The following is a 27,112-nucleotide window of genomic DNA, read 5'->3' as shown; positions in this document are numbered from 1 at the left end:
GCGGGCGCGGCGGGGCCTTGCCCTGTGCGGCGGAGGGCAGGGCCGCCGCCGTGTGCGTCGGGCGCCGTGCCCGTCCGCGGCCTCCGCCTGTGCCTGCCGGGCGGCGGGGCGCGGGGGCGGTCGCGGGGTAGGAAGCGGCCGCGGGGGGGCTCTCCGGGCGAGGGGGGGGGAGAGAGAAGGAAGCAGAAGCGACTCGATGCCGAGGGCGGCCGTCAACAGAGGATCCTGCAGCTTGGCTAGGGGCAGGACGGAGGGGAGCATCGCCGCCCCGATGCCGTCGGGCGTGCCGCAGCGAAACGACCTGGAAAAGGCAGCCCCACTCTCGCTCTTGCCTGTGGTGCTGGCGTGGGGCTCTCCCCTTTACGGGCAGTGAGGGGCCGGTAAGGCGGGCCGCTTCACCCGCCGGCGACGGGGGCGGCGGGCGGGCAAGGCCGGGGCGCGCCGGGGAGCGGGTCGCGTTGCTAATCTCGGCGCCGGGCAGGTTTCAGTCGTCTGATTACCTGCGTGATTTGGCTTCCGAGAGGCGCGCTAAGGAAGCGGCTGCTGCCCCGGTTTGGGTACCGCGGCGGCGGGAGGGCGGGGGGGAGGGGGGGGGGAAGGCGGAACGTAGGGAGATGAAGTGAGGATGGGGTTTTAAATGGCATTTCTGAACGGAAAATACTTTTATTTTCCCTTGTTTTTTTGAAGCTGCTTTCGAAATGAACATTTTCTGCGATAAGAGGTGACCGATCAGAATCGCTGGGGGGAGGTTGTAAGCAGACGTTTTGCCCCAGCTTACTGTTATCTTATCTTTCACACTTGCAGGGCGAAAAAGTGGCTTATCTTTATACCCACCCCCCTCTCGCCTTAATTGCTAAAAACACTGTGAAGTGTTAAGTACAGGACTAAAGAATCTCTCCGCGTGTCTGCCATGCGAGTGAAAGGGGGGAGGAAGGATACGATTTGAAAAATTAGGGGCTTTTCTCTGGAAAAGTACACACGTGTACACACCGAGAGCCCCTCCCTGCCCCCGCTCCGCTGCCGCTTTGATGTTGCAGGCTCTCATTTCATATGTATGCACCCCGGCGAGCCACCCGCCGCTGCCGGGCTTCCAGCCGGGGCGCAAATCCCGCTCCTCACGCCGGTGAGCCCGGGGGCTGCGCCGCGGGGCGCGGGCGCGGAGGGCGGCGGAGGCCTCCGCTGTCACCTCTGGGGCGGAGTGAATAACCCCAGTGTTTATGAACCCAGGCGGGGAATTGGTATTCAGCGCCGAGCCACGGCATCGTCTCCTCGCTTTCTCTCCCCACCCCCTCCGAAACAAAACACAACACAAAAACAAAACCAGAAGGAGGACGGAGGTGATTCATCGACTGTATCCAATTATTAACATACAAGCTGTAGTCTGCACAAACACACCTTCAAACCATGGCGGTTCCCCCGGCCGCCGTATTATATTTAAACTCGGGAGCGCGGTGGCTGCCGTGCCTCCGCCGAGCTGCCGCTCGCTGCCGCGCCTCCCGGGCCGCCGAGGGACGGGACCGGGACCGGGACCAGGGCGCAGCCCGCGCACCCCAGAGATGAGGGACCCCACCGGGAAAAGGGGGTGCAGGCCCCGGTCTCCCGCGCATCGCCTTCAAAGGCGAAGGCTCAACCTCGCCCGCACCGCTCTCCGGCCGGGGCCGGCGTTTTGTCTGCCTTCGGGTCCTGCCCCCCCTTCACCGCCAGCCCGCCGACCCCCGCCGCGCCGCCCGCTGCCCCCCGCCGGGCTGGGGAAGGGGGTGGGGGGAAAGACGAGGAGAGCGACAACCTCTCCGGCGCTATTTTTACTCCTCTCCAGACTTGTGCGGCGCACGCCCCCTCCCCTGCAGGGCCTTGCCTAGCGGCTGCATCTCCCCGCTGGCAGGAGCGACCGGGGCTGCCGCCGGCCCTCCTTTCACCTCCTCCCGCCCGCCCGGCCCGCACCACCCCGCCACCGGCAGGGCCCGGCCCCTGCGCCCGGGGCAGCGCCCCGCAGCAGCCCCTCTGCCCGAGGGGACGGTGCGGGGGCAAGGCGGGGACACACACACAGACACACACACACGCACACGCGCTCCGCAAGCAGACAAAATGGCCGAGGTATGCAAGTGGGAGAGGTGGAGGGGGCAGCTCGCAGCCAGCCTGCCCTCCTCCTGCAGCGGGGGCGGCCGGGGCTGCCGCCCCCCCCCTCCTTCCTTCCCCAGCTCGGTGCCTCTAGCCCGTCCCCCCGCGGCCGCCCCGCTGGGCTCGGAGCTGCGCCGTCCCCACCGAGCTCTGCCCGGGCCCGGCGGCAGCCGGCCCCCGGCCCCGGGCGGCAGGCCGAGCTTCCCGGCTGGAGGCTGGCCGAGACGTGCGTGTTTGCCTGCCCGTCCCTCCTCGGGCTGGCCGCTCCGAGCGGCAAACGGGGCCCGCGGGACCCGCCGGCATCTCCGCTCTTTTGCGCAGCGGGGAAGAGGGTGCGGAGCAAAAGCGAACGCAACCGGGGAGATTTGTCATTCGCCTTTGTAAGAAAGATAGGGGCGCTTAGTCCGTGAACCGAGCGCGTCTCGGGCTCTTCTGGGGAGAGGGAGAGAAAATAATGGATCTCCTGTCAACAGAGTAGCCCTGAACTACGAAGTAAAATTACAGTACTTCTGCTACGCAAAACCCCCTTGATTGCACGGGGAGTTTGCATGGCGGTGTAACAATATGCTGGCACCGTGTCAGGTCTGAAAGCGCTGCAGACCCTGTATAACGCCAATTGAGGCTTGTCTTGTTTTGTTATTCAGATTTCTACACTTCCATTAAAAACAGCCTTACAATAAGCAATGATAAAGGTCTGATTTAAGACACACTCAAGCAGGGCAATTCAAAGCTTAGGACAGTGATCTGTTATTTATAGGCTTTTCCTAGCACTCATCACCAGGCTGTCTGAGCACCTCGCTCGCATTAATTCATTTTACGTTCGCAGCGCCCATCTCCCCTCTCTCTCATTTCCCCTGCCCGGGAGACCCGCGTGCTCCGGTTGCCGTTTGGCGGGCAGGCGAGAGAGGCGCGGAGGGGGCCGGGGCCCGGCCTCTGCGCTCCTGGACTTTAACCCCCAACTTTCAGAGGTGCGCGGGCCGGGGGCGGAGGAGCGGGGGGAAAGGGGGGTGTGGGGAAGGCTTCCAATTAGAGGCGGCGCTGGAGGTAAATGAGAGCCGGCGTAAAGCCATCCCACTTGGAAGCCTCCTGCGAGAAGCCCATTCTGCCATTAACAATGGATTTGTCTTTACGAGGAGGTTAAGTACTTAGCATTATCGGAGCAGCCGTTTTTTTTTTTGCGAGCGCATCCTCACCCGGCTCCGCGGCGGCAGCAACCGCAGGCAGCAGCAGCAGCAGCAGCGCGGAGCCCCGAGCATCTGTGCGGGGAGCCCCCCCCCCCCCCCCCCGCCGCTCCTGGGGAGAGAGCAATGTGCAGCGGCCTGACCCGGGGGTCAGCTCCCTCCGGGGCGTGTGAGACGGAGGCGGGGGTGTGTGTGTGTGTGTTGGAGCCCGGTAATCCGCAAGGCAAGGGCATGCTCTGAATTTTGCGGTGTTATCTCGGCGGTGCCCGCACCCGCGGCAGCGGAAGGCGGCGCGGAGCGCTGCCGGGCCGAGCCAGGCCTCGGGAGGAGCGAACTGAAGCCCCAATGTCTTCGCCGGGAGCCGCCAGCCTCCCGCTGCAAAGCTCGGGGACCCGAGGAACAAAAAAGGCACAGAGGCGAACAAGCGCGGGTCTGTTCCTCCCCGCCACTGAGGAAACTGGGTTCACAAAGAAAGAAAGTTTAACTACGGTTAAAAATAAAAGTGGAGAGCGTTTACCCCGAGATAACTTGAAGTCATTAGTTAAGGAGGAGGAAAAAAAAAAACCAACCACAAAAACCCCCCAACCAGCCAGCCCCACGCTGTAGGCACACACATGTGAGCCGGAGTTTGCAGCCCGGGGGAAGGGAAGCGGGCGACTTCTGTGATGCAAGTGCGGGCCGATGGCACCGCGGGTCCAGACCTGCCGGGGAGAGGCAAAGCCCAGATCAATGCAGCCGGGAAGCCGCGGCTGCGGCCACCTCGCCGGGAAACGGACTAGTTCTGCTTTCCTACCGAAAGAAGCAATTTTAATGAGGTTTTCCCTAGGAAAGGGGAAAAAACCCACACCAACAGAGGTCTTTCCTCCAGCTGTGTGCCTGTAACTCACGTGTGTTCAGTCTAATAACTTTTAATGCCTAGCCCTAAAACATCTTTATAAAAAATAGCTTTACAGTGTAATAGGCCAGGTGTCCTTCTGCTTGTTATCGGAGATTAAAAAAACGTGTGGGAGCCTTTTCAGATGCGTGGCCCGCCGCTTCGGGATCAAATCCGGCGGCTGCCCGGGGCCGTGCGCCCCGCCGGCCGGCATCCCGGGACCGCAGCCCGGCCGCCGCGCTCGGCGGCTCCCCGGCCTCCCCTGCGAGGAAGCCGAGCGGTGCGGCTGGAGTTTCGGGTTTCAGACGGTGGATATTTCACTTCTGCTTTGAGGCGGGCCAGTTTTTTTTTTTTTTTTTTTAAGAGAGACGTAGCGAAAACCCAAACCCAAAGCCCCGTGATGGCAGTTTCACGAAATGCCAACCCTCTGGCCGTGACCCGTCTGCGTGTGTGTGTGTGCACTCTGTGTAGCCTTCCCCGAGCATCTGGCGTCCCCCGCGTTTTTTCCAGACGTGGCTTAGATTCTAGATGAAAGACTTCTGGATTTTTTTTTTTTTTTTTGGAGGGGGGGTTGCTTTGGTAGGGACAACTTTCGGCAACTCGTGCTTTTCCATCTTCGGGGATAAGCGGCAACGGCGGAGAGCAGGCAGGCAGCCCCATTGCTTCTCTGGCGTTGAATACTCCTCGCCCTGCCTGCTGCTTGTGCGCTCTCGGCGAGAAAAGCTCTCGTCTCCGCAGCCTTTTCGCGCAGGGTCTTGGACGTGGCGATTAAAAATCCCCCCCGGGGCGAACTGTCCGCGTTAATCGCCTGGCGTTTGGCTGGCAGTCGCTCCCACACGGAGCGGCGGCGAGAAGGGCTGGATGCGGCGCCGGCGGCGCTGAGGTGGCAAAGCTCCCGCTCCACCGGGAAGGCGCCGGGCGGTTGCGGGGGAGCTGCGGGGCCGCGGGGCGCGCCTGGCCCTGCGGCCCCGGGGCCACCCCGGGAGCCTCTACGCCGCGGGCTCCGCGGGACCAAACCGGGAGTATCGGCGGGGATGGGCGTTATGAACGTAAAATTTACGAGTCGAGCTCGCCGAGCCAAAAGTTGCCTTGCCAAAGTAAATAGATGCAGCCGATAACTACCAACCCGGAGATTAAAGGGCTCCTCAACCTGGGCAGAAATCTTAAAGCAGCCGTAGAAATGCCAGCGAGGGAAACGGCGTTTCAGTCGCCACCCCACCCCGGGTTGCCACACCACTCACACGCCGTAAAAACCGCGTTAAGGGCTGCCAAAGCCGGATCAGGCGAAAACGCGCTTTAATAAGGTTCCCCCCCCCCCCCCCCCGCCCCGGCTCCCCTCGCGCCGCGCAATGCAGACGTTGACAAACGAGTGGGTTTTTTTTTCCCATCCCGATTTGAAAGCTCGGAGAAGGGGACCGGGAAAAAAAGGCGCAAATCAGCGCGGCCGAGCCGCGGACCACGCGAAGTTGGGGGCGGCGGGTGGGACCAGAAAGGAGCCCCGGGGGGTGGGGGGGAACCCCCACCACGGGTGGGAGGGTGCGAGCGAAAAGGTCCGTGCGCGTCGTGACCCGTGCGGGGGATCAGGACGGCTGCGAGCCCTCGGCGAGTCCTGGGGCGGCGGGGATGCCCTTGCGCGACGGGGGGAACCCGGAGCCGGCGGCTCTGTCGGGGGGGGCGCGGGCTGCACCGCCAGGGGTGGTGGTGGGGGGATCCCGGGCACCGCGGTGCGGCGGAGGGGGAGCGAGTCGGGAAGGCCGGGGGCGTCCGGCGGAGGGGCCGAGGGGCGAGCGGGGCGGCGGGGGGCGGCATCGCGGCGCGACCCGCCGCGGAGCCTGGCAGCGATGTCTGGCAGCGCCGCCGCCGCCGGGTTTTTGACAGCTTGGCGGAGCGGAGTGAGCGGAGCTTTATGGTAATTGCGGTTCTCCACTGGCCTTCTGGGTAGCGAGCGAGGGGAGTATCGGCGGGGGGGGGGGGGGGCGGCTTTCCTCTCCCTGCCGGACGGGGAGCACGGAGTTCCCCCCCCGGGGCTCCGCAGCTTGGCAGTGACCTGTGCCAGCTGGGGGGGAGCGGGCGAGGCGAGGCGAGGCGAGGCGAGGGGCCGGCGGCGCGGCGAGCGGAGACGAGGGGGGGGCAAATCAATTAGTCAGGGCAAGGCGGGGGGGAGCGGGCGAGCGGCCGGGCGAGCCCTGCCTGGGCAGGGAAACGCAGCCAGGGGAGGGGGAAACTTGCAGAGGGGAAAAAGCGGTGGCGGCGCTGCTGCTGCTGCCGCTGCTGGCGGCGGCTCCCTCGGTGCAGCGCCTGCCCGGGGGGAGGGGAAGGGAGGGGAGGCGGCGGCTGGAGGAGGAGGAGGAGGAGGAGGGAGAGAGGGAGGGGGGATGCGAGGGGAGCGCAGCGTGCAGCAGACGGAGCCCGGTCTCCCAGCGGCAAGGTGAGGAAGAGCGGCTTTCCCGGCGGACTAAAGAGCGGGGGGGGGGGGGGGGGGGGGAAGAGGAAGAAAAAGAGAGAGAGAGAGAGAGGAGGAGAAGAGGAGGAGGAGAATTAAATCCCCAGCCACACACACACAAAGCCGCGGCGGCCAGGGCACGGGAGACGGCGGCGCGGGCGAGATGTGGGGAGCGCTGCGCTCGCCAGCGCAGGAACTTCGCCCGGAGCAAAGCCAGCAACATGGCGCTGCCAAACCAGAGCCGGCAGACGGAATGAGCATCGCGGGCTGCCGCTGCCGCTCCCGCCGTTGAGCCCAAGCCGAGCCGAGGAAGCAAAGCCCTTCCCGCGGGCACCTGCCCCGTCGGCGCAGGCGGCGGCGGCGGCGGCGCTCCTGCCCCCCCCCCCCCCAGCAGCTCCCTGCCTTCCCGCACCCCTTCCCCGATCCGCCCGCGCCGGGGCAAGCCGCGGCACACGCACCCACGGCAAAGGGGAGGGGGATCGGGAAACTTTTCTCGCCTACCCCCCTCCCATCCCCTCCGCTTCCGACGGGGCTGCCCTTCCCGGGAGAGCAGCAGGGCGAGGCGACGGTGTGGGGACCGGCGGCGGGGAGCCGCGCACGCCGCAGCCCCGCGGCGCGGCAGGAAGGTCAGTGCTCCGCTCCGCGAACAGCTCCCGGGGGGAACCGCCGCCGCCGCCGCTGCCGGGTCCCGCCGCCACGGGGGGCGGCCGCCGGGCTCCCTTCGCCCAGCCGCGGGGACGGCACCGCCGGCGGCGGCGGCAGAGGCGCCGCGACCGAAAGTTACGGCGCGGGGCAGCGGGGGTGGCGGGCGGGCGGGCGGTGGGGAGAGGAGTCTCCCGGTGCGCCTGCGGGGCTGCGGTGGCGGCGGCGAAGTTTGGAGGCAGTTGCTTGTAAAGATGTCTGTTTGGGGCAGCAGAGGCGCGGGGAGAGGCGGGGGCGAGGCTGCCGGTCACGGTGTCGGCTCCGGTGCGCCTGTGTGTGTGTGTGGGGGGGGTGGCGGTGGTGTTCCCCGTCGTCTCACACTTTGCGATCGGGGCAGCGGCGGTGCGGGGCTCCCCGGGCTGAGCGAGGAGCGGGCGCTGGCGACCCGCCGAGCGGGGACGGCTCCCGCGCCGAGGGGGGAGGTGTGTGTCCGGGCGCGGCGGGCAGGTGAGCGGAGGAGAGAGCCCGCTGCGGGCTGCCTTCCCCTCACCGGGAGAGCCCGGGGCTCCGTTTCCCCCCCTTTTCCCTCCGCCCCAGCGGGGCGGGCGCCGCCGCGCACGTGGGGCCGGTCGGCCCGGGGCTTTCCCGTGCGCGGAGCTTTGCTGGCGTGAGGTCCGGCGTGACACGGAAGTTTAGTCAGCCCTAAAATGTAGTTTGGGAGTTGGGAGAGGGAGCCGGAGGCAGGCAGGCTCGGGGGCTTTTGCCATCAAAGGGCCGGCCGGAGGGGGGGCGGGGGGGGGGGGGGACGGCCAGGCAGGGAGGCAGCGGAGGCTGCTTTGTGAAGCCGGGGCCAAGTGGGGCGGCTCTGCGCAGCATATGAGGCATGCATTTGATGTTCGCGGAGCGAGTCCGGGGGCGAGGGCTGCGGAGCGTTCACGTTCCTCTTTTCTTTCTCGATGTGTGTGTGTGTGTGTGTGTTGTGTTTTTTCTTTTTCTGTTTTTTTTTTTTCTTTTTCCCCTTTTTTCCCTCTCCCTCGTTTCCGCGATGTCTGTCGGATCCCGGGTTGGGTGATCGCGGAGGGGTCGAGGGGGAGGCGATGAGCACCTCCCCCGACCAAAAAAAAAAAAAAAAAAAGCCCCGACCGTAGTGAGCGGTGTAGAGCTGACAAAGTGTGAGGACTGGCTTTAATGGTATCGCCTCGGAGCTCCTCGCAGCATTAATTCCCACTAATGAATCTTTTCCAGAAACTCCGTTCATTGCTTTCATCTGCGCTTTGGAGCCTGCAGCTTTTGTATTCGTGTTTGTATTAAAAGGGGTGGGGGGTGCGGGGGGAGCCCAGCCCGCACCACGTAGCCTCGTAGCAAAGCCCGGATTTTCCAAAGGTTTCTATTAACTTTCCTCCCCCCTTTTTTTTTCCCGCCCCCTCCCCGTGGCCCTACCGCGGGGGGCGGCCGGGGAGAGCCGTGCCCCGCCAGGGCCGCTTGGGAAACAAAGCTGGGGGCGAGAGCGGGCGGGCGGTGCGGTGTCCGGGCCCCCGGGGCACCCCCCCCTCCCACCGCCACCGTTGGCTCCGCCGCGCCCGGGTCGCCGCCGCCCGCGCTGCTGCCCCCCCCCCCCCCCGCGTCCGCCCGCCCCCGCGCTTCTCCGCAGCTTTGTGCGCGCCGCTGCCCGCCGTACCGCGTCCCCCCGCCGCCGCTCCCGCCTGCTTTTCCTCCCCGAGAGGCCGGTGCTTCCCTATCTGTCTGGAGCCCGGTGCTCGTCGCGCTTGCGACACACCGATTCATTTCCTTTCGGTTCTGCTGTCGGAGCCGCTGGGTGTTTTTTCTATTTTTTTTCCCCTTTTCTTCCCTTTTTTTTTTTTTTTTTTCTTCCCGAGCGGTAGCCAGCGCAGCGCTCACCCTAATTGCTTTTAGGAGGATTAGGAGCAAATTCCTCTCCCCCCCCCCCCCCCGCCGCCTCTTCCCCCCCCCCCCCGCGGTTGCCTTCGCGCGCCGGGGTTGCAGTTTATCCCTGGTGCAGTTCTTTGAATTGCTGTCACAAATAGGTGACTCAGAGTTAATTAGGAAGTATGCACCGGATCAATGGGCTGCACAGCTCATTAGTTATTCCCCAGCCTTTTGCAGCGTTGGACCTCCGGCTCCTCGCCCCGTATTACACCTCCTTCGTAGGCAACCCGGGAGGGGGGTGGGTTGGCCGGGACCGGGGAGCGTTTGGGGTGAGGGAGGCTGGGTGCGAAGGGGCGTGATGAATACGGACATTGAAGTTTCCAGGTTGGGAGGTTGCTGCGGGTGGACGAGTGGCCGGCTCCCCTCTCGCTTCCCGCCCCCGCCCCCCCCCCCCCGCCCTCCAGCCCCTCCCGCCCCGGCTATCAAACCTGCCTCCCCGCCACGGGCGTGGAGGGCCCTCGCCCGCCCCGAGGTCGGAAGGACGAGCCCGGAATGTTACCAAAAACAAACAGGCACCAAAAAAAAAAAAAAAAAAAAAAAAAAAAAAGGGGGAAAAAAAAAGTGTGTGTTTATTGGAGCGTACGCTGAGAGAGCAGACAAAATCTCATTTGTCAGGCATGAAGGTGGGCTGTGTGGAAGGCTATAAATATACCGGGGAGGATTGTATCGCGGTCACTTTTCTGTTCTTCGCCATTTCTAAGGTGAGTGGCGGAGGCTGAGGGACCGGGCAGGGGCTTCTCCTGGTATTGTTTGTCCGTCTGTGATAGATCGGTCTAGACAGCCGCTCAGGCTCCCTGCGAGCTCAGGAACCGGAGCCTGAAAGGGAGAGTGGGGGAGTCGGAGAGGAAAAGGTCACCGCGATATTTTTTTTTCTTTTTTTCTTTCTTTCTTTTCTTTTTTTTTCTTTTTTTTTTTTTTCGTGGCGATGGTTGTTAACCCTTGAAGCCGAGAGGGGATCGCGGCCGGCTGCTTCAGCCTGGAAGGATGCAGGAGCAGCAGCAGCGGTGTCAGGGATGCTGGCGGAGCGGGGGGGGACGGGGCAGCGCTCCTTGGGCCCCCGGCGCTGCCCCGTCCGTCGAATGGCTTTATAAGAAGCTGTTTCCCACAACAGGAAAAGAGTTCATGAGGCGAGCGCCAGATTATTTCGTTCCCAGGAGTTTCCTCTCTCTTGGAAACTCCGAGGAGCGCTTGGAGCTGGGGTCGGGCGGCCGTGGGGCCGGGGAAGCCTCCGCAGCCCCTCCTGCTCGGCCGGGCCCCGTGGGGTGGCCGGGCGGGCGAGCCGCGGGCGACGGGGCGTCCCCGGTGGCTCTCCGCCTCCCTCCCTCGGCTCCCCCCTCCCCCCCGCCTTTCCGCGGGTTGCAGTGGAAACCCCGCGGCGGAGGTTCCCGGCCCCGCGGGGAAAGCGAGTTTCCGCGGCCGCCGTTGGGTCCCGTCAGCTTCTTCCCCCCCCGGCACCTCGTCCTCCTTCGCCCCACGGGGCCGCCTGTGTGTGGGTGCCCACGGCGTGGGGGGCAGCCCTCGGCTCCTCTCGCTGCGCAGGCAGAAGCCGGGCGTACCTGCCTGGAAGGGGGTGCGTGGAAGCCCACGGGGGCACGCACGCCCCATGGAGGGCAAGGGCTGGCGGGGAGCGGGGTTTTGCGTTGGGGCCGGGGGTTCTTTGCGGCTCCTGCGTGCGTGTGTGCTGCCTTTTGTGCCCAGGCGTCCTCGCTGGATGAGATGCGATCGTGGCGTGCAAGCCTGGGCGGTACAGATTAAAAGCAGTTAAGGCTTTCGAGCGATAGATAAAAGCTGGTTTTGTTGGATTCGCCTGCAGCGCAGACCATTCCCATTCCTCTTTGTCTGAGCCCTCGTTCCGGGCGCTACAGCCTTATTGGAAATGCTCCCGAGCAGTCCGCGCAGCCAGGGCAGCAGGCAGCTCAGCGCTTATTTACACGTCACATCTAAATACATCTCTAATTAGATAGAAGCAACACCGGAAATGGCAGATTTGTTGCATATCTAATAGAGACCAGTGCAAACAGACTCAGCAGGGTTTCCCTCTCTTTTCCACCACTGCCCCCCCCCCCCCCAAAAAAGACTAGCAAGACCAAGCTAGTAATCTGAGGCCAAACAGAAACGACTTCTCCCATTTGAGTGCATTATGAACCACATTGGCAAATGTCTCTATTCTAATATTTAAAGCAATACTTAGGATGTGTGAACTGAATGCCCAAATATGGACTGGGTCTTGAAACAATACTGGTGCCTTGGCTTTATTCCTGCGCTGGTGGACAATCCAGGCTCCGTGTCACGCACTGTATCTGCCTTTACCAGGATGTGCCGAGACCTGCAGCTTCTCAGGCTGTTTGAAATTGTCGTCCCGTTTCCCTCCTCTTCCCCCCACTCCATGATAATTCACTTTTTTTAAGGTTGATAAAGAAGCCAAGGTCCCCTAAAAGGGATGCCAGAGGCAAGGTGACTGAGCACCAGGGGCTCCTGTACAGTCTGGGCAAGCAGACTTTGTGGATCTGTGCAGCTGTGAGACCACACAAAGTTGTTGACGTGCTTTCGGGTCGCCATTTGCGGAGAAAATGGACCCAGGCCACCACAGCCCAAAATAATGAGTGCTGCGCATACCAAAGTAGTTTTAGCAATCTGTGGCTGTCCTTTAAAAGGTCTCTCAACTTTGACCGGTGAGTGGCCCCTGCAGAGATGGGTAAAAGGCCTGCTCCAGCTCAGGTCTTAGCTCTTAACAGCCACGTTGCCCTTGGAGTAAATGTGGCTTGGAGTAAATTGGTGCTCGGTACGGAGGAGAAGCGGTCTCTTAATTTTTGCGCATCTTGCCAAAGGTGTGGGCTATTGCTGGGACTCTGCAGAGTAGTTGGGTTGCACAGGTGATATGTGATACGCTATTTTTCCCCCGAACACTGCAATAGATCACGTTTTAGTGCGGGCTTAGAAAGAGCGGCGTGAAGCCAAGTTTAATACTTCCTCCTTAGGCTGGGTTTCGCTTTAGAAATAATTGATGTCCAGTGCGGGCCTGCTCCCCTTTTTCTTGGTTTCGTGCTAACCCGAGTGGCAGAGTTGAGCCGACTGGCTGGGGAGAGCCAGGCGGACCCCTTTTTGACTATGAGGAGCAGCGCTCGCTGTCTCTGTGTGTGTATGTGTGTGTGCAGGAGGCAGCGCAGAGGCTGCAGGCAGGGGGAGTTCCCGGGGCCGTGAGCAGCTCCTGTTAATCCTCCTGTCCTTTCAGGGAATGGGGGCTTACGGCGGTTGGCTGCTCCGGATCGACCTTTCCCTCTGAGCTGAGCCGCTCGGGTCCCGAGGCTGCGGCGGTGGGATGGGGTGTCTCTCCTGGGGAGGGGGATCACGTCTTTCCTGGGGGTTTCTCTGGAGCGGGCAGCCAGGGCGCCTTTGAACAGACGAGCAGACGAGGTGGGGACGGAAAGGAGGAGGCCAAGAACGCGTCGCAAATGTGGATTTAGGAAAGTTCTGCTGCCTTCCAGCAGGGAATTCATTTTTCCTTGTTTGCTGGACAGCAGTTCTTGGCTGAGCGGAGACTTTTTTTTCCCCTCCTCTCTTCCACCGCTGGAAAAGTTAGCGAGTGAGAGCACGCTTCAGGACCTGCCTGCCTGTTTTCCTAAACTGTTTCCTGAATTATTCGGGACTCTCCCTCCGCTCGCAAGTGCTCCTCGCCCCCCAGACCTACCTCGTGAGCTAATAGATGCAGTGCCGTGTGATTAGACATGCAAGGAAGTCCGCTTGGAGAAGATCCTGACAGCATGAAATATAATTTGTGATCTGAAAGACAGTTTCCAGTATAATCTCATTATGCACCACAGACTCCCGGTGTTATTTTGTAGAAGGCGGACAATGATCAATTTACATTGACCTGGGGCTGGGCGAGCTTTTAGATGGTAATTGCCATATTGATTTGCATGCAAAAAGAAGACCTGCTAAAATTAAAGACCGGAAGCTAAATTAAACTAAATTTATTGTCTAGGTGCGAACTAAAAGACTTGTTAAAGTCCTAGGGTAGACTTGGAAAGCTATGAAATTCAGAGAAAAATGATTCTCATCCCGATTCCTCCGGAAAATGAATCTACATGACGGGAGACAGGGGCTGCAAAGACCCCATTGTGAGCAGAGGCACACAAGCCAGGGCTGTTCCGTGTAAGCCCCGACTCTCTAAACAATCAGAGAATAAAATATCTCCTCTGTCCAATGAAAATCGCGGCCTGAATGTTGGGATTGTCGTGCTAAGGAAAACAAAGCTTTATTTGGATAAGACAATTAAAGTGGAAAGCGCAGAATCCACCAGCCACACTGGGAATGGCTGGTATAAAGAGCTGAGTGTGTTCAATAGAGCGCTGGGGAAAGGGGGAGAGGCTTCGGGGCTTGCGCTCGGCAGCCGAGCCGGCACTGGGAAAGCCTGGCATTGTGCTTCCTCTGCCCCGCTCCTCGGCCAGGAGGGGCGAGATCCCTCCCAGCCAAAAGTGCTCTCCTTTTTCCGCGGCTCCCGCTGCTCTCAAAGCCATCTCCTACCGGCCGGCGCAGCTCTGCATGGGGGTCGTTCCCTGTGCACTTCCCAACGGCTCCGGGGTGGGTTGCAGTATGCCATTGCTACCAGCCTGCCCTGTTCCTCCTCAGAGCGTGTTTTGCTTATTCTTTTTCAGTTGGAGTAGCTCTAGCTCTTATCCCAGGTGTTCATTCAACGCTGGGGGATACCTCACCTAGGGGCCTCGTACGTCTTTCAGTATTTGCATATTATAAAACATTTGTGCCTGTGTCCTCAGTTATAAAAGTCAGATCTCCTCCTCCACAGGAGGATCGGAGTAGCCGGCGCCTGGCACAGTTGATAGCAAAGAGAAGTACGTCCGCCCATACTTGCACAGGCAGCAGACACCATGCCTGGAGCAGCCCGATGGCAGTCCCTGTGCTTGTGTGGCCCAGGGGTCGTGGGGCTGCCTGTCCCTCACGCGCTGCCGCGTTTCCCCCCCGGCTCCCCAGGAGTGGAGTGGCATTGCAGCCGGGGGGCTCCTGGAGGGGGTGGGAGAGCTTTGCGGGGGTCATTTAGCAACGGCTTGAGTACGGCGTTTGCGCGTGGTGGCAGGGAGGGACAGAGAAGTGAAATCAAAGCTTGGAGGGGCGTATTCTCAGCTCTCCTTGAAATTCACAGGGAACTCGCTAATGGCAGGAGAGAAGGGGTGGGCTGAGCTCCTCTTCTTTCTAAGTGTAAATTCCTTCCCTGAGCCAAACTTTCTCCATGTGAAAGCTCCTGGCTATGGAGAGATCCTACAGGGATCCCTGATCCCCGGGCAATCCCCTTTGCTCCCACGCCCCCGGGATGTGCTGTAAGCTGCTCCGGCTTGCCCACAGCAGTAGGAGGCTGAGCTGGGTGTTGGGGGAAGCCCTTCCCACAGGCTGCGGTCCCCCTGGCTCACCTTGCTCTGGCCTGGCCGTGCTCCCCGCGCGGTGTTTTCCTTTCCTCCCGTTTGAGTAGTCAAGCACAAAGTGGATTAGCGAAGCCCCGTGCAGAATTAAGCAGCCCGGTGCGAAGTTATGCCGAGCTCTGCCTGGAGGACTCGCCTGCCTTTCCCCCCCACCCCCCACCCCCGGCAGACCTCCCGTGACGTGCTTTGCCGTGCCAGGGCAGCCTGGGGCCAGTGGGCAGGGGTGGATGCTTCCCAGGGTCTCCACGCAGCTGGTGGGTGAGGGGAAGGAATCGCTCTGGCTAAAGTTGCGAGTGGCAGGGGAAGCCGGAACAATACTTGCAAGCAGGAAGTGATCTCCCGGGGTAAAAACCTTTTAATGGAAGTGTAACCTGGCATTGCACAAAAACCCAACCCAGGGCGGCTGCCGCCAGCTGGGGAGGATGCAGGGCTCCGGAAGATGCGTGGGAGGCCGTGCCGTGCCGTGCCAGGGGCGCCCACGGCGGAGCCCTGCCTGCGGAGCCGGGGGCGGCTGCGGCGCGGCCTGCCCTGAGCAGGCGGCTGAAGGTTGTCTTATTTTAGCTACAGAAATATCTCTCTAGATCCGTTACTGCGAGATCTCGTTTGCAATAAACTGCATTGGCTCTCTTCTCTTTATACAAATTGCTGGTATGAAAGAAAACCCAGCCTATATGCATGGAGGCAGGCATGAGCGAGTGAGATCAGGTTTCCTACTGAGCTCCCGGAGGAGAAGTCAGCATTTGATTGAAGCTACACTTGGTTCTTGGTTCCCAGGGGACAGCAGCCCTGAAACACGAGAGCCCTCCCTCCTTTCCCCCCCCCCCCACTTCTCTCTCGTCTTCCTCTAAAAGCCTTTGTGCTGAAAGAGCCTCAGTAGGCACGAATCGCTGGTCTCTCACAAGAGTGTGTTGCAGCCTTTGCTGACATTGTTTTGTTAGCAGTGGTTTTTACCAGGCCAGCAGATTTCTAGCTACGTCTCGGCAATGAATAGTCGATGATACTGACCTGCGAGTACGTCGTCCTGGCATCATTTGTCGGTGGATCCGATTCGGAAGTCGATTGGAGATGTATCACACGGTGGTGGTGCGAAGCACCTTAACCTGCCCGAGGAGTGCTGCCCTAGGGCAAGAGCCAGGCCAAGATGCAGATGCGCTTCCAATAAAACCGGCTGTTTCCCCTTGCTAGTGCTGCTTCCCAAACTGCGTACGAGCCCCTCGAAAGTGCGCTTCCAGCTCCTGTGGCCTCTTTAAGAGTTCACACGGTACACACATTTTAGAGAAAGTCGCCCTGTCGTGGTTTTACTTTAGAGATGCACGATTTGGATAGTGCTGGGAGTCAAACTGGGCAAAGGAAAGGTTTCCTTCCAGCTGATGCATTTTTCTCTCGCTTCTGTTCAGTATATTCCACCTCTCCTCCAACTTTGCCACCGATACAACAATAAGTAAAGGCAGGGAAAGAAGTATGGGGATTTACACTCAAATTCCAGCTGCGCCCAACAAAAAACTCGCTGAGAGTGTGCTGCACACTCCTTTGCTGGCCAGGTGGTTGCACCGCCAGCGAAACTGGACTCGTCTTTTAGATGTTTTGTTTAGGGTGTTTTTTCACGTGTTTTTTCCTTACGAGGGAAAGGGCTGAGGGTGGAAACGCGCCTCGGGCTGGCTCTGCGAGCGACGGGGTCATCGCCGGGAGTGGGGGCGGCGGAGGGGCCCCTCGGCGGGAGGTTTCGCTGCGGTGACAGACCGGTGCGAAGCGGCAGGGGCCGGGGGTGGCTTCCAAGGGGGGGATTTGCCCGACCTTCCCGGGTGACGGGCTGCTCGGGGGCGCGCCGCGCCGCGGGGGCGCGCCCGCCGTGTGCCGCTGCGCAGCTGCGGGCGCGGCATTCCCCGCTGCCGCGGGGCTCCCCCCGCGCCCTGCCCGAAAGCCCGAATCGGGAGCGGAGCTCAACTTCTGATAAGGCTTTCCCCCTCCCTCCCACTTCGGGCTGGAAACCCCTCTCCGCTGTGGGAGAGAGCACCCCGCCGGCATCGGGCTGGCGGAGAACCCCATCGCCGCCCCCGCAAGAAGTCTCCCCCCTCTCGCGGAGCAGCGCGGCTCCGCCTGACCAGCCGCCGGGAACGAGCCCGTTTCTGGCCCCGGGTGTGGGGGAGGTGGGTAGAGAGGGTGTTCCTTGTTTCGAGTAAACCAGCTGCGGTAGTTGATGGTAGAGCAGGGAAGGCAGACACAATGCTGCTGTTGTTGGTTTGATCTCTAGCTGGGGATTGTTAGTCTGGATTTAACTCTGTGGCGAGCGGAGGGATGAGGGGTGTGTGTGTGTGTGGGGTGTGTGTGTGAAGGCGAAGGCTGTTTACAGCCAGCGCAAATAATGTGACAGCTGTTGGAGCGCGAAGAGCCCGCGCCTCGCCGGCACTCGCACACAAAAGCTCTGGCTGCGGCCGGAGCAGCCCCGGGGCCGCTCCCGGAGGGCACCGCCCGCCGCTTTTGCCGGGGGCCCGACGGGGAGCCCCGGGGCTCGGCGGGCAGCCCGGGCGGCGGCGACGGGGCGCCCGGCCGCGCTCCCCTGCCGCGGCGGCGGCGCGGCTTGGGCAAACGGCGCTGGGCGGGGAGAAGCCTCGTCGTCCCGTCCCCCGTCCCCCCCGCCTTTTTCTCCTCCTCCGCTTGGTTTACAAGCGCAGGGAGGCTGCGGGAGGAGCGGGCGGCTCCGCGCCCGACCCCGGCCGCCTTCGGCACTGGGAAATCCCTGGGAAGCGGCGGCGGCGGGTTTGCGGTGGCCCCCGGTGATGTTGCGGGAAGCAGCGGGTGAGGCGTCTCGGGAGCCCCGCGGGAGGAGGGGGCAGCCCCGGTGGCCTCGGGCAGGGCACAGTGCGTGTTGGCTTCCCCAGCACATGTTGGCAGAGGAGAAGTTCTTCTCCCCCCCGATAACCTGGACACCCAGGCACCCGTGGAGTAGGTCCTCGGTGAAAAAACTCCTCCTGCGTAAATAGCCCCAGCGGCTATTTTCTCCTCAAAGCTTCTCTGCATCTAAGCCCCACGGTTCGCCTTTTGAGCGTAGGATATAAAATGCTGCCTGTTCTTGAAGTTTGCTGCGGTACCCAAAGTGATCTCCCGCCCCTTTCAGAAGAGCCTCTGGAAAAGTCGAGGGAACTTGGAGAACTGGGTTCCGGCCTATATTTGTACCTGACATAGTTTTCCTACCTACGAGAATCGCTATGTTTTATATAGTAAGTGACCTCCACGTACTATTGTCTTTTTGACAGGCGGCTCTGGGGTGGAAAGCAGGTAGGGAGATGCTTATTCCCTCCCCCACCCCCCTTTTTGTAATTTTGGTCGATGGGTTGCCCTTATCTATTACTCTGCAGTCAATCTATTTTATTTTTTTTCTCTTTTGGCCTTGACTGTCCCCTTGGTCCTTTATGGATTACACTGTGCTATTAGTGGCGAAAGTGCGCCAGTAGTCATTCAACAATTTTAGCATCAATTCCTATAAACTGGTGTTTTATATGACATGTGCCATTTTTCTGCAAGAATACTGCTTGCGAAACTAGTTTCGCCTTGGAGCAAAGGCGGAAAGATAAACAAGCCTGCATAGCCAAAACACTGGCAATCTCTGCCTCCTTCCAAATCTTTTAAAGTCACGGACTAATATTTTCAGGATTATGCTGCTGCCGCTGAGGAGGGAATGTCGCTGGCGTTAAAAAAAAAAAAAAAAAGGAAAAAAGCTAATGCAAATTAGAGAAAAATAATTTTCTTTCAGCGATATGCAATGTATTAGTCACTTGTTATCATGCTTAGAGGCAGACCTCATTTGCGCGTCTGCCAACTCGTTCACATCTGCTCAGAGCTGTTCAGGGCATTTTAACCTTGGCGGTGTCGTGTCGTAGTCCCACGGATCAAGAACGAGTAATTAAAGCTCTAAGCAGCAGCAAAAAATTCATAGCCGCCCATCTGCATCCCAGTTGATTCGGCTGCTTTGTTTCGGTGCGGAGTGCCGGGATGGGAAGGCAGGGCCGGCGGCGGCCTCCTCTCCGGCGGGGCATCGCCGCCACCGGCAACTTTATTTCCTTTTTTTATTATTTTTATATTTTCATTTTTCACGGAAAACCCGAGTGGTGGTGTTGGGTTTCCTTTTCCACCCCCCCACCTCCGCCTGGTGTTTTCCGCACGCTGAGCCGGGTGGTGTGAGGTGCTAGCTGTGCCGGCCCTGGACGGGGGGTTTCTTCAAGAGGTCTGGAGAAGGCGATGCGGGGCTGGGACACAAGAGTTGTGGAGACGTTCACCCAGGTGCCTGGAACGCAGCTTTGCTCACCGAGGCCTTGCCAAGCACTTTCCAGAAGTGCTCGGAAAAAGCGTTTTTCCCATCAAGGAGAAACCGTAGCGCCGTAAACCCGACATAAACTTTGGGGCGAGGCTGATTTTTATGCATTGTTTAGCAGAAACCGAGATGTTTATTTGTTTGTTGTTGGGAGGACGAGGGAGGGAAGGGGGGGGGGGAAGAGAGGGAAAAGCCTCAACTTCCCAAGCACTTTTTCTTCCATGAGGCGGCCGAAGGTCCCGGTGCACCGGGAGCCGGCCCCGCCGCCGCCGCTGTGCAGACAAAGCCCTGCGGGGAGCGGGAGGCTTTTTTTACGCTCTGTAAAACGGGAGACGGAGGCACCCAAGTTTTAATATTTGGCTCTTGTGCGCCGGCCATTTGCTGCATGGGGTGGGGAGCCGCCGTCCCCCGGCGGGGCTGCCGCGGAGGAGGGGGGGGGCGGGGGGGGGGGGTGAGTTGAGGGGAGCGGAGGGAGCCGGTCCCCATCCATCAGCCCCTCGAAGCTGTTGCTCCGTAAATGAGGGAACCACAGGCCCTGTCAGCCGCAATTATGCAAAATGAAGTCGTCCGTGATCAATATCTCCCAACGTCCCCGACGGATGCGGGGGGGGGGGGGGGGGGCCGCCTCCGCCCGGCGTGCCGTGGCGGCTCCGCGCCGGGGAGCGCTGCGCCGGGGTGGCCGGAGGGAAACCAAGGGCGTACGTCGCATTAATCACTCCCGCCCCCCCCTCCCGGGGGGGGGGGGGGGGGTGTGCGGCGGGGGCTGGGGGAAGGAAACGGGGGCCGTGCTCCGGTATTTCTGGAAGGATAACGCTGCGGAAGCCAGCACAGGCTTTCGCCCAACTCTCTCGCAGGAGCGCTGGGACTTTTGTATTCAGTGTTGGGGGGGGGGAGATCCCTGGAGCCCCATCAGTTTCCCTAGAGGAAGGGGAGGGGGGCACGGCGGAGCCCGGTGAATGGCGAGCCCGTGGCGTTTGCGCTCGCCCAGCCTCCCGCGGCCGAACAATGGGGGACGGGCGGGGGGAAGGGGCTGGCTTGGTGGTATTTTTCTTTTTCCCTTTTTTTCTTTTTTTCCTTTTTTTTTTTTTTTTTACCCCCCTCCCCTCTCTCTTTGCTTTCTATCCCCCCCTCCTGAAAAGCAAAAGCCACACGGAATAAAGGCAACAATGACGGGCTCCCGGGGTGCCGAGTGCGCGGCGGGTTAATGGGGTGGGGGCGCGCAGGCCTGCGCTCTTCTCCCTTCCCCGCGCCGGGAACGCGGCCTTAAATTACCTGAAATGCACATTTCTGCCCGGCCCGCGGTGCGTGGGTGTGCATGCCTCTCTCTGTGTGTGTGTGTGTGTGTGTCTGTGTGTCCGTCCCTCTCCCGCTGCTCCTCCTTCGCAGCCCGAGCTCGGCTGCTGCCTGTTGTCTCTGGCAGCAGCAGCGGAAACCTCGCTGCCGTGCGTGTGTGTGTGTGTGTGTGTGTGTGTGTGCGTGTCTGTGTGTGGGTGAGTGACTGTGTGTACGTATGTGTGTGTGTGTCTCTCTCTCTCTCTAAAATGGCGCGGACGGCCTGGGTAGGGAGATGCCGCGGCGGGTGGGCGAGGGGAGGGAGGCCGGGCTCTCGCCGGGGGGCCCCGTCTGCGCGGGGGCCCGGGGGTTTCTGCGGCAGAGCCGGTTAGCGGCTCCCCTCCATCACCCGCCGCCTCCTCCGGCAGCCTTCTGCACGGCACGGCCGGAGCGGAGGCAGGCTGAACCCTGTGTGTGTGGGGGGAGGAAAGGCCCAGCCCCCCCCGACTCCTCCCGGAGAGAGAGCAGCCCGCCCGCCGCGGCGTACGCCGGGGGACACAGGCATCACCCGCGCCGGGGGGGGACGACACACGGGGCCGTGAGGGGCGGGCTCCGTAGCGGCGGTGCGGGGCTGCCGTTGCGGCGGACGGGGTCGGTGTTTCCCGCGAATCCCCGGGAAATCCTTCATGCGGGGATGTCTCAAAGTTGGGTACCAGCCGCCTCGCCTCCCCCCCACCCCCCCGGGGTGTGCGTGTGTGAGCCTTTGCAGCCTCTCTGTCGCACCCCCTCGATGCGTTTTAACGGGGCGGGGGGGAGGAATGGATGCGGGGGACCCCCAGCCCTGCAAACGTCCCGTAACCTTCAGGTATGGGCATCGTCGTGTGCCGGGGTAGCCCTCTCTCTCTCTCTCTCTGAGGGTCCGGGGCTTCCCCGGGGGGGCTCCGCGGCAGGCAGCGCCGTGTGGGCTCCGGGGGAAGGCGGCCAGGGTTATTTGAAGGATCGCCAGCCATTTTAACTTTCCCTTATTGGCCTCCTCCCCCGCCCCCTTCCCCAGTTCCTAGGCTTATCATTAATCGGAAACTTTTTTTTTCTCTTTTCTTTTTTTTTTTTTTTTTCTTTTTCCCTTTTTGGCTGCCGCCGGCGCTGAGAGCGATGCAATGATTCGCCTCGCAGCATATGGGAAAGGGGGGAAAGCGCCGCTGCCGCTACGGCGCAGCGACTGTCTGTGCAGGGTCCAAGTCGTGACAGACGGCGCGGGGGGGAGGGGGGGGGGGGCGGGGAACGGGGGGCCGCGGGGGCCGCTGCGGGCGGAGGAGAAGCGGGGGGGGGGTGTGTGTCTCCGTCCAGTCGGTGCCAGCACTAGCGCCGTCGGGGCATCCTCAGCGATGCCCAGCGGGGCCGAGGATGCCCCGACGGCGCTCGTGGTGGCTCGGTGGCCCCGGTTGCCCTCGGACGGCTCCTCCGCGCAGAATGTCCAGGTCCCGTCCGACACGTGACGGTGTGGGAGCCGCGGGGACACACACACACACGACACGACACACTCGGGGGAACGGGGACACGGGGACAGGGATGGGGTGGCTGCGACAGGAGCCTTAAAATAGACGCCGATCCCCTTTGCGCTGCCTGCGTGCTGCCTAAACCGAAATGCACTACCGTCGTGCATGACTCAATATGTATTTTAAATCGGTTTAGCGATCTCGCTGGCGCATTGTGCTTAGCTTTATGGTTAAATGAAATGCCACACGTCCCGGGTAAAGGTCAAACTTCTTCTCTAATCCGCGGATCCGTGCGGCGGCTACTTAGTCTGCAGCTTCCTCCACTGGTTTACAAAACGTGTCGCTAGCGGTGATGCCGTGTGGAGGTTGCATAAAATAACCCATGGTATTTTTTTTCTTTTTTAAAAAAAAAGCGCAGCCACCCCTGTTCTTTAAACACTTGTCTAATATTAGATCGCTGGCTGCTGCCAGAGTTTTATACGGCGCATTGTAAACGGTGCAGCAATACAGCGTCTTTAAAGTCTCCTTTCTAGCGGTGGCACAGGTCGTTGTTTTTATAACTCGTAAATATGTAAGTCGGAGGTAACAAGATAAACGAGGTACCTAAACACATTCATAAGCAGCTGCCCGTATTTAAGCTTATAAATACCGTACGAGCGCTGCCCTTTAAATCAAACTCCGGATGAGCGGGCTGAGGGCTAATCGAAGTAGATCGCTACGAGTCCCCGATTGCTTTTCCCTCCTCTCGCAGGGATTTTCACAAATCTGGAAATGATCGTTCCAGTGGCCTGGAACCGGGCGGCGACGGCGGTGGCGGGAGGGGGCGGCGGTGGTGGTGTGGGTGGAAAATCAGAGCCAGGTAATTTATTGCATCGTTTTTAATTTCCGAAAGGCCGTGGTTGTTTGCCGGAGCGCCCGGGCCCTCTCCGTCGGTGCCACCGGGGCTCGCAGACTTCTATTTTTTTACCTCTCTGAGCCCTCCCCGCCGCCGGCTGCTGCTGCTGCCGCCGCCGCCGGCGGCTCCGTGGCTTGTGCAGTGGAAACTGGCGGGCTGCCAGGCGGAGCTCGGAGGTGGAAAAGAGTAAAGGCGCCAAAAGGGAACTCGTGCGCCGCTGCAATTCTCCTCCCGCCCCGCTTCCTGGCTCGCTGCAGCCAGCCGGGCTTCCTCCATCATCATCGTATCCCCTCCTCTCCCTCCTCCTCCTGCTTCCCCGCCGAGACTTTCACCTCGCACACCCCGGGGCCGGGAAGGTGTCGCGGGGGTGGGGGCGAGAAGAGGCTGCCCCGGCCCGGGCGGTGCTGCCCTCCCCTCCTCTTTTCCCCCGGAGGCACGGAGAAGCGGCGTCTTCCTTCTCCTCCTCCTCCTCCTCCTTCCACTCCCCCCTCCCCTCCCCGCGGGCATCGGGTTTTTCTCGTTTTCCACGCCAGGAGCGCGTTAACAAAAAAAAACTTTGCCGCTGCTGCTGGCGTCAATGGCTGCCAAAAGTCTGTTGACGTTGCGAGGGAGACCCGAACGTTTCCCTTTTTAACCGGCACGGCCCGGCACGGCGCGCTGCGGGGGCCCCGCCTGCCCCGGCGGGGCGCGGGCACCGACGGGCGCTCGGCGGGGCTCGGCACGGCCCCGGCACGCCGGGGCCCCGCTCGGCAGCACGCCGGGAGGCAGGTTAGTGCTTGCAGGCGCTTTTCACAACTGGTTTCACACGGCGGCATCGCTGCGGAACCCGCGTGTGCGTTGGGCGTCTCGCTTCTCTCCCCCCACCCCCCACCCCCCCGCTCCCCCCCTCCGCTCCCCCCCTCCTTTTCTCCCTCCCTCCTCCGTGCATCACCGTCTATATTTAGCCGCAAATGGCTTTATCGGCCAGACACCTCCCGGAGGAAATGCCGTGCGCTCTCCGGCGGCCGAGCCCCGCTCCGCTCCGCGCAGCGCAGCGGGGGCGGCCCGGGGAGAAAGGGGGGTAGGCGGGGGGGCTGCGGCGCTCTGGGGCGCGCTGACAGCGGCGGGGGGGGGGGAAGCCGCGGTGGCCCGGCGGGTGACAGGCGGAGAGGATTAGGAGGAGGGAGGGAGAAAGAGACGTGTCGTCGGTTTCCTCCGCTGCGGCTACCGCTCGGGGCGCGCAGCCCGCCGTCGGGGTTGTATAATTGGCGGGGGGGGGGGTGGCTGCGCCCCCGCGGAAGCTGGGTATAAATAACTGCGGTCCCCCCGTGTCCTCCCTCCCGGTCTCCCGTCCCCGTCCCCCCCGTCCCCGCAGCGACGGGGCGTTCGGCCGAGCCGCCGGAGTTCCCTGCGAGCCGCCGGCCCCGACGGGGGCGACCGCTTGCGGGGAGAGAGAGGGGCGGGAGGGAGGGAGCGAGGGAAGGAGGGAAGGAAGGAAGGAAGGGGCGTGCGAAGAGTTAAAAGTCTGCTGCTTATTGCAATGAAATTATGGCTGGCAGTGGCGCCGCTGCTCGTTCAGCAGACCTCCACTTTTAAACAGTTCACAAGAAGTTCATCAGGGCGGCGATTAGAACCGCGCACCCGGGGCGGCGAGCGCCGAGGGGGTGGCTTTGGGGAAGGGGCTGGCAGCCGTCGGGGCGCGGGCTCTGACCCACCCGGGTGGGCCCTGCGACATTCCCACCGCCTCCCCGCGTCCCTGCGCCCTGGTGGGCTTTGCCCTGCTCCCGCGGTGGTGGTGGGATGTGGGGCCTCCAGATTCCCTGCTGCGGCTGGGGAAGCTCCCCCCCGCCTCCCCCCTCCCCCGGGTGCAACTTCAGCATTTCGCTATCTGCACATGTCAGGGGATTGACGGGCTCTAATTCAGGCACCGCGTCTTATCTTAATGATACACTTCCAGCGAGGAAACCAGGCGGGCGCAGGCGTGGGTTGGCCTCGCGTGCCCCCGGAGGGGAGCGGGACCGTGGGCCACTGGAGTCCCGTCTCCTTCGAGCCGGCCTCCGTCCCTCACGGGTGAGGCAGCACGCACGGGGCGGCTACTAACCTTATGTAAAACCCTAAATCACTCTCTCCGTGCTGCTGCTGCCTCTATTGAAAACATTACGAGCGGCGCATCTGGAAACCAGTAAATCTGTCCAGAAACCGTCTTTCCAGTGAAATAACTCCTTTTGAATGATAGCGCGGTATCTAATCTCCGTGGATTTTTGTTTCCTCGCAGCAATTTTTGCAGACTTCATTAGGGAAGGCTAACCGTTCTGGAGAGAGGAGGGTCAGCACGCCGTTTCATTAATATACATTTGTTCCAGACGTGGAGTTTTGCACAAAAGGCCTCTCTGAGGGGAGAAAAAAGTGTTGGGGAACAAGGCTTTCCTGCCGTTTCAGTTCTTCAACCTCTCTGAACGTGTGTGAAGTATTGTGTTAAAGGCCCAATCTGGGCTTCTTCCCCATTAAATGCCAAAGTGATCATTTGCATATTTTGTAGCCTGACAAAGGAAATGAGTTTGCTGGGGAAGCATGGATGCTTTGGGAGACGTTAGGCATTAAACTCCCAGTGGTCAATCGCCCGTTACTGGCTTGTGTGTGTGTGTGTGTGTGTGTAAAAGGAGTATCATGCCTCCCGCTTAAAGGCTTCTATTTTTGAGAGAGAGGAAGAGCTGAGGGATATCCTGTGCATTAAAGGCTCCCCCTACTTATTAACCCAGCATTTAGCAGCAGGATGCAGGCTGAAGCTCAGTCAAAAGAAACGACTCAACCTCCGAAGAGCAATTAAAATCTTGCACTGGAATAAATCATGCGCCGCGATAATCCTGTTAATAAAACGCAGCTTGTCCTGACACTTCGCTCATGCAGCAAACTAGGATTTAATGCGAGCGGAGGTGGCGTTGGGCGAGGCGGAGGGGAGGAAAAAGCCGTTCCCCCTCCGCCGCTGGATGGACGCGAAAATGCGGTTACCTTTCACCTGCCTCTCCGGCTGCACACAGCGCCGATCCTCGCGGACTGCTAATACTTCTCCAGCGAGCTTGCTAATGATTTCTTTCCCTGGAGTGAGCAGGCATCATTGAATTACTGAAAGCACACGCAGCAGCAGCAGCAGCAGCGGCGGCTCCGATGCAGAAGCCACCAGGGCTCGGTGCTTAATCAAATCAAGGGGTGGGGAGCTCGCCAACCCACTTACTATTTTTAACCCCTTTCTCCAAGTTAGTCATGTGCAGACGCTAAAGGGGAGGTTTTTATTTAGATCCCTTCTCTAGCAGCGTCTCTTCAGTTCTTAAGTCCTCGCGTGAACGCTTTTTATCAGCAGTTGGCGTCCCTAACGCGCACACGGTATGGGGCTGCCCTTGCGATGCGCCCCTGCTCCTCAGCGTTCCTAAGGCTGGGGCTTCCGTCAGCGCCTGTGGGTAGTTTCGCGTGTTCCCCTCAGCCCGTGGGATCTCCCTCCGTGGTTCAGCCTGTGGGAGAGACGAAGGTTCGGGGATCGGTGTGCACTTGGGCCAGCTGAGTCGTTTCTTGTTCAAATGAAATGCAGCGGGGAAACTTTTTATTTGTCGTCAGCCTGGAATGATTCTTAATTTTCTGGATGCGCGCTGGGGAAAAGATCCATCTCCTCTGACCTATAAATGCCCTCAATTTGCTCCTTTATTGCAGGGTATCTCCCTTAGCGGTTAACGTAGGCAGCTCACTCCCCGCACCAATCCTGCATTCATTATTAATTACCCGGAGGGAGGCTGGCTGCTCCGCCGTGATGTTTGCACTTCCTCCTAGACAAATCTGCTCAACTTTTTTTTTTTCTTCTTTTCTTTTTTTTTCTTTTAATAGAATATAAAACCGTGAAGAAAAGCGGCGATTTTTAAGAAGACGTCATGCTTTCTGCAACTCCCCTGTATGGCAATGTTCATAGCTGGATGAGCAATGAAAGGGTCCGCATGTGTGGAATTAATGAAGACAGGTAAATATTTAAGCTTCTGGCAAGTTAAACCACACTGTAATTCTGCAGCGTGAGGTCTCGGAGTTCGCTCGCTTCCCTAATGCCGGAGCAGATAGCTGCCGCCTTGCATCGAGATCAGCCCGGCTTGGAGGGGGGAGTTGGGGGGGATGGGGGGGAGAAACACGACGTGCCTGAGAGCGGTAGAGCCAGCCGCTGATTTACTATTTAACAGGCAACCTGGGTCAGTGAAGCGGGGACGCCCTTTAAAGAGATTACTCCCCAAAGCAGCCTTTAAACGCGCTTTTACAATTAATTTATTATTTCGTATTCGTGAAGGGGAATTAAACCAAATAGTGCGCGCGTTCTTGCAGTGACTCTGTACGGCAGAGGGGCTCCCGCCTGCGCCTTGGTGTTCCCTGCCTGGGGACCAACAGCTTGTCCCGGGAAATAGGAACAGTGGCCTTCCCATATCCCACAAGTGAATCTCTCTTCCTCCCCACCTTTTTTTCCTGCTGAATATCATTCATTCGATGATTAAAATG

At 60.7% G+C, this 27,112-nt stretch overlaps 1 protein-coding gene across 10 annotated transcripts in view; it reads left to right on the top strand.

Moving 5' to 3' along the window:
• BCOR (BCL6 corepressor) overlaps positions 1-27,112 on the top strand; it is an 83,324-nt gene that overhangs the window by 17,640 nt on the left and 38,572 nt on the right. For 5 of the 10 annotated variants that reach the window (XM_063343920.1, XM_063343927.1, XM_063343874.1 and 2 more), the window contains exons 1-2: positions 6,662-7,242; positions 26,462-26,591. In XM_063343920.1, the coding sequence (XP_063199990.1) occupies positions 26,506-26,591 (86 nt within the window). In that variant the 5' untranslated portion in view covers positions 6,662-7,242; positions 26,462-26,505. Of the gene's footprint in view, positions 1-6,494; positions 6,602-6,661; positions 7,243-9,728; positions 9,907-23,268; positions 23,378-23,649; positions 23,670-26,461; positions 26,592-27,112 lie in introns of those variants that run through there. The other 5 variants (XM_063343883.1, XM_063343898.1, XM_063343891.1 and 2 more) reach the window with 5 other exon arrangements.

The sequence above is a fragment of the Chroicocephalus ridibundus genome, chromosome 1, assembly GCF_963924245.1.
Source record: "Chroicocephalus ridibundus chromosome 1, bChrRid1.1, whole genome shotgun sequence".
NCBI classification, from domain to species: domain Eukaryota; kingdom Metazoa; phylum Chordata; class Aves; order Charadriiformes; family Laridae; genus Chroicocephalus; species Chroicocephalus ridibundus.
This window is presented reverse-complemented; position numbering and strand designations above follow the sequence as displayed.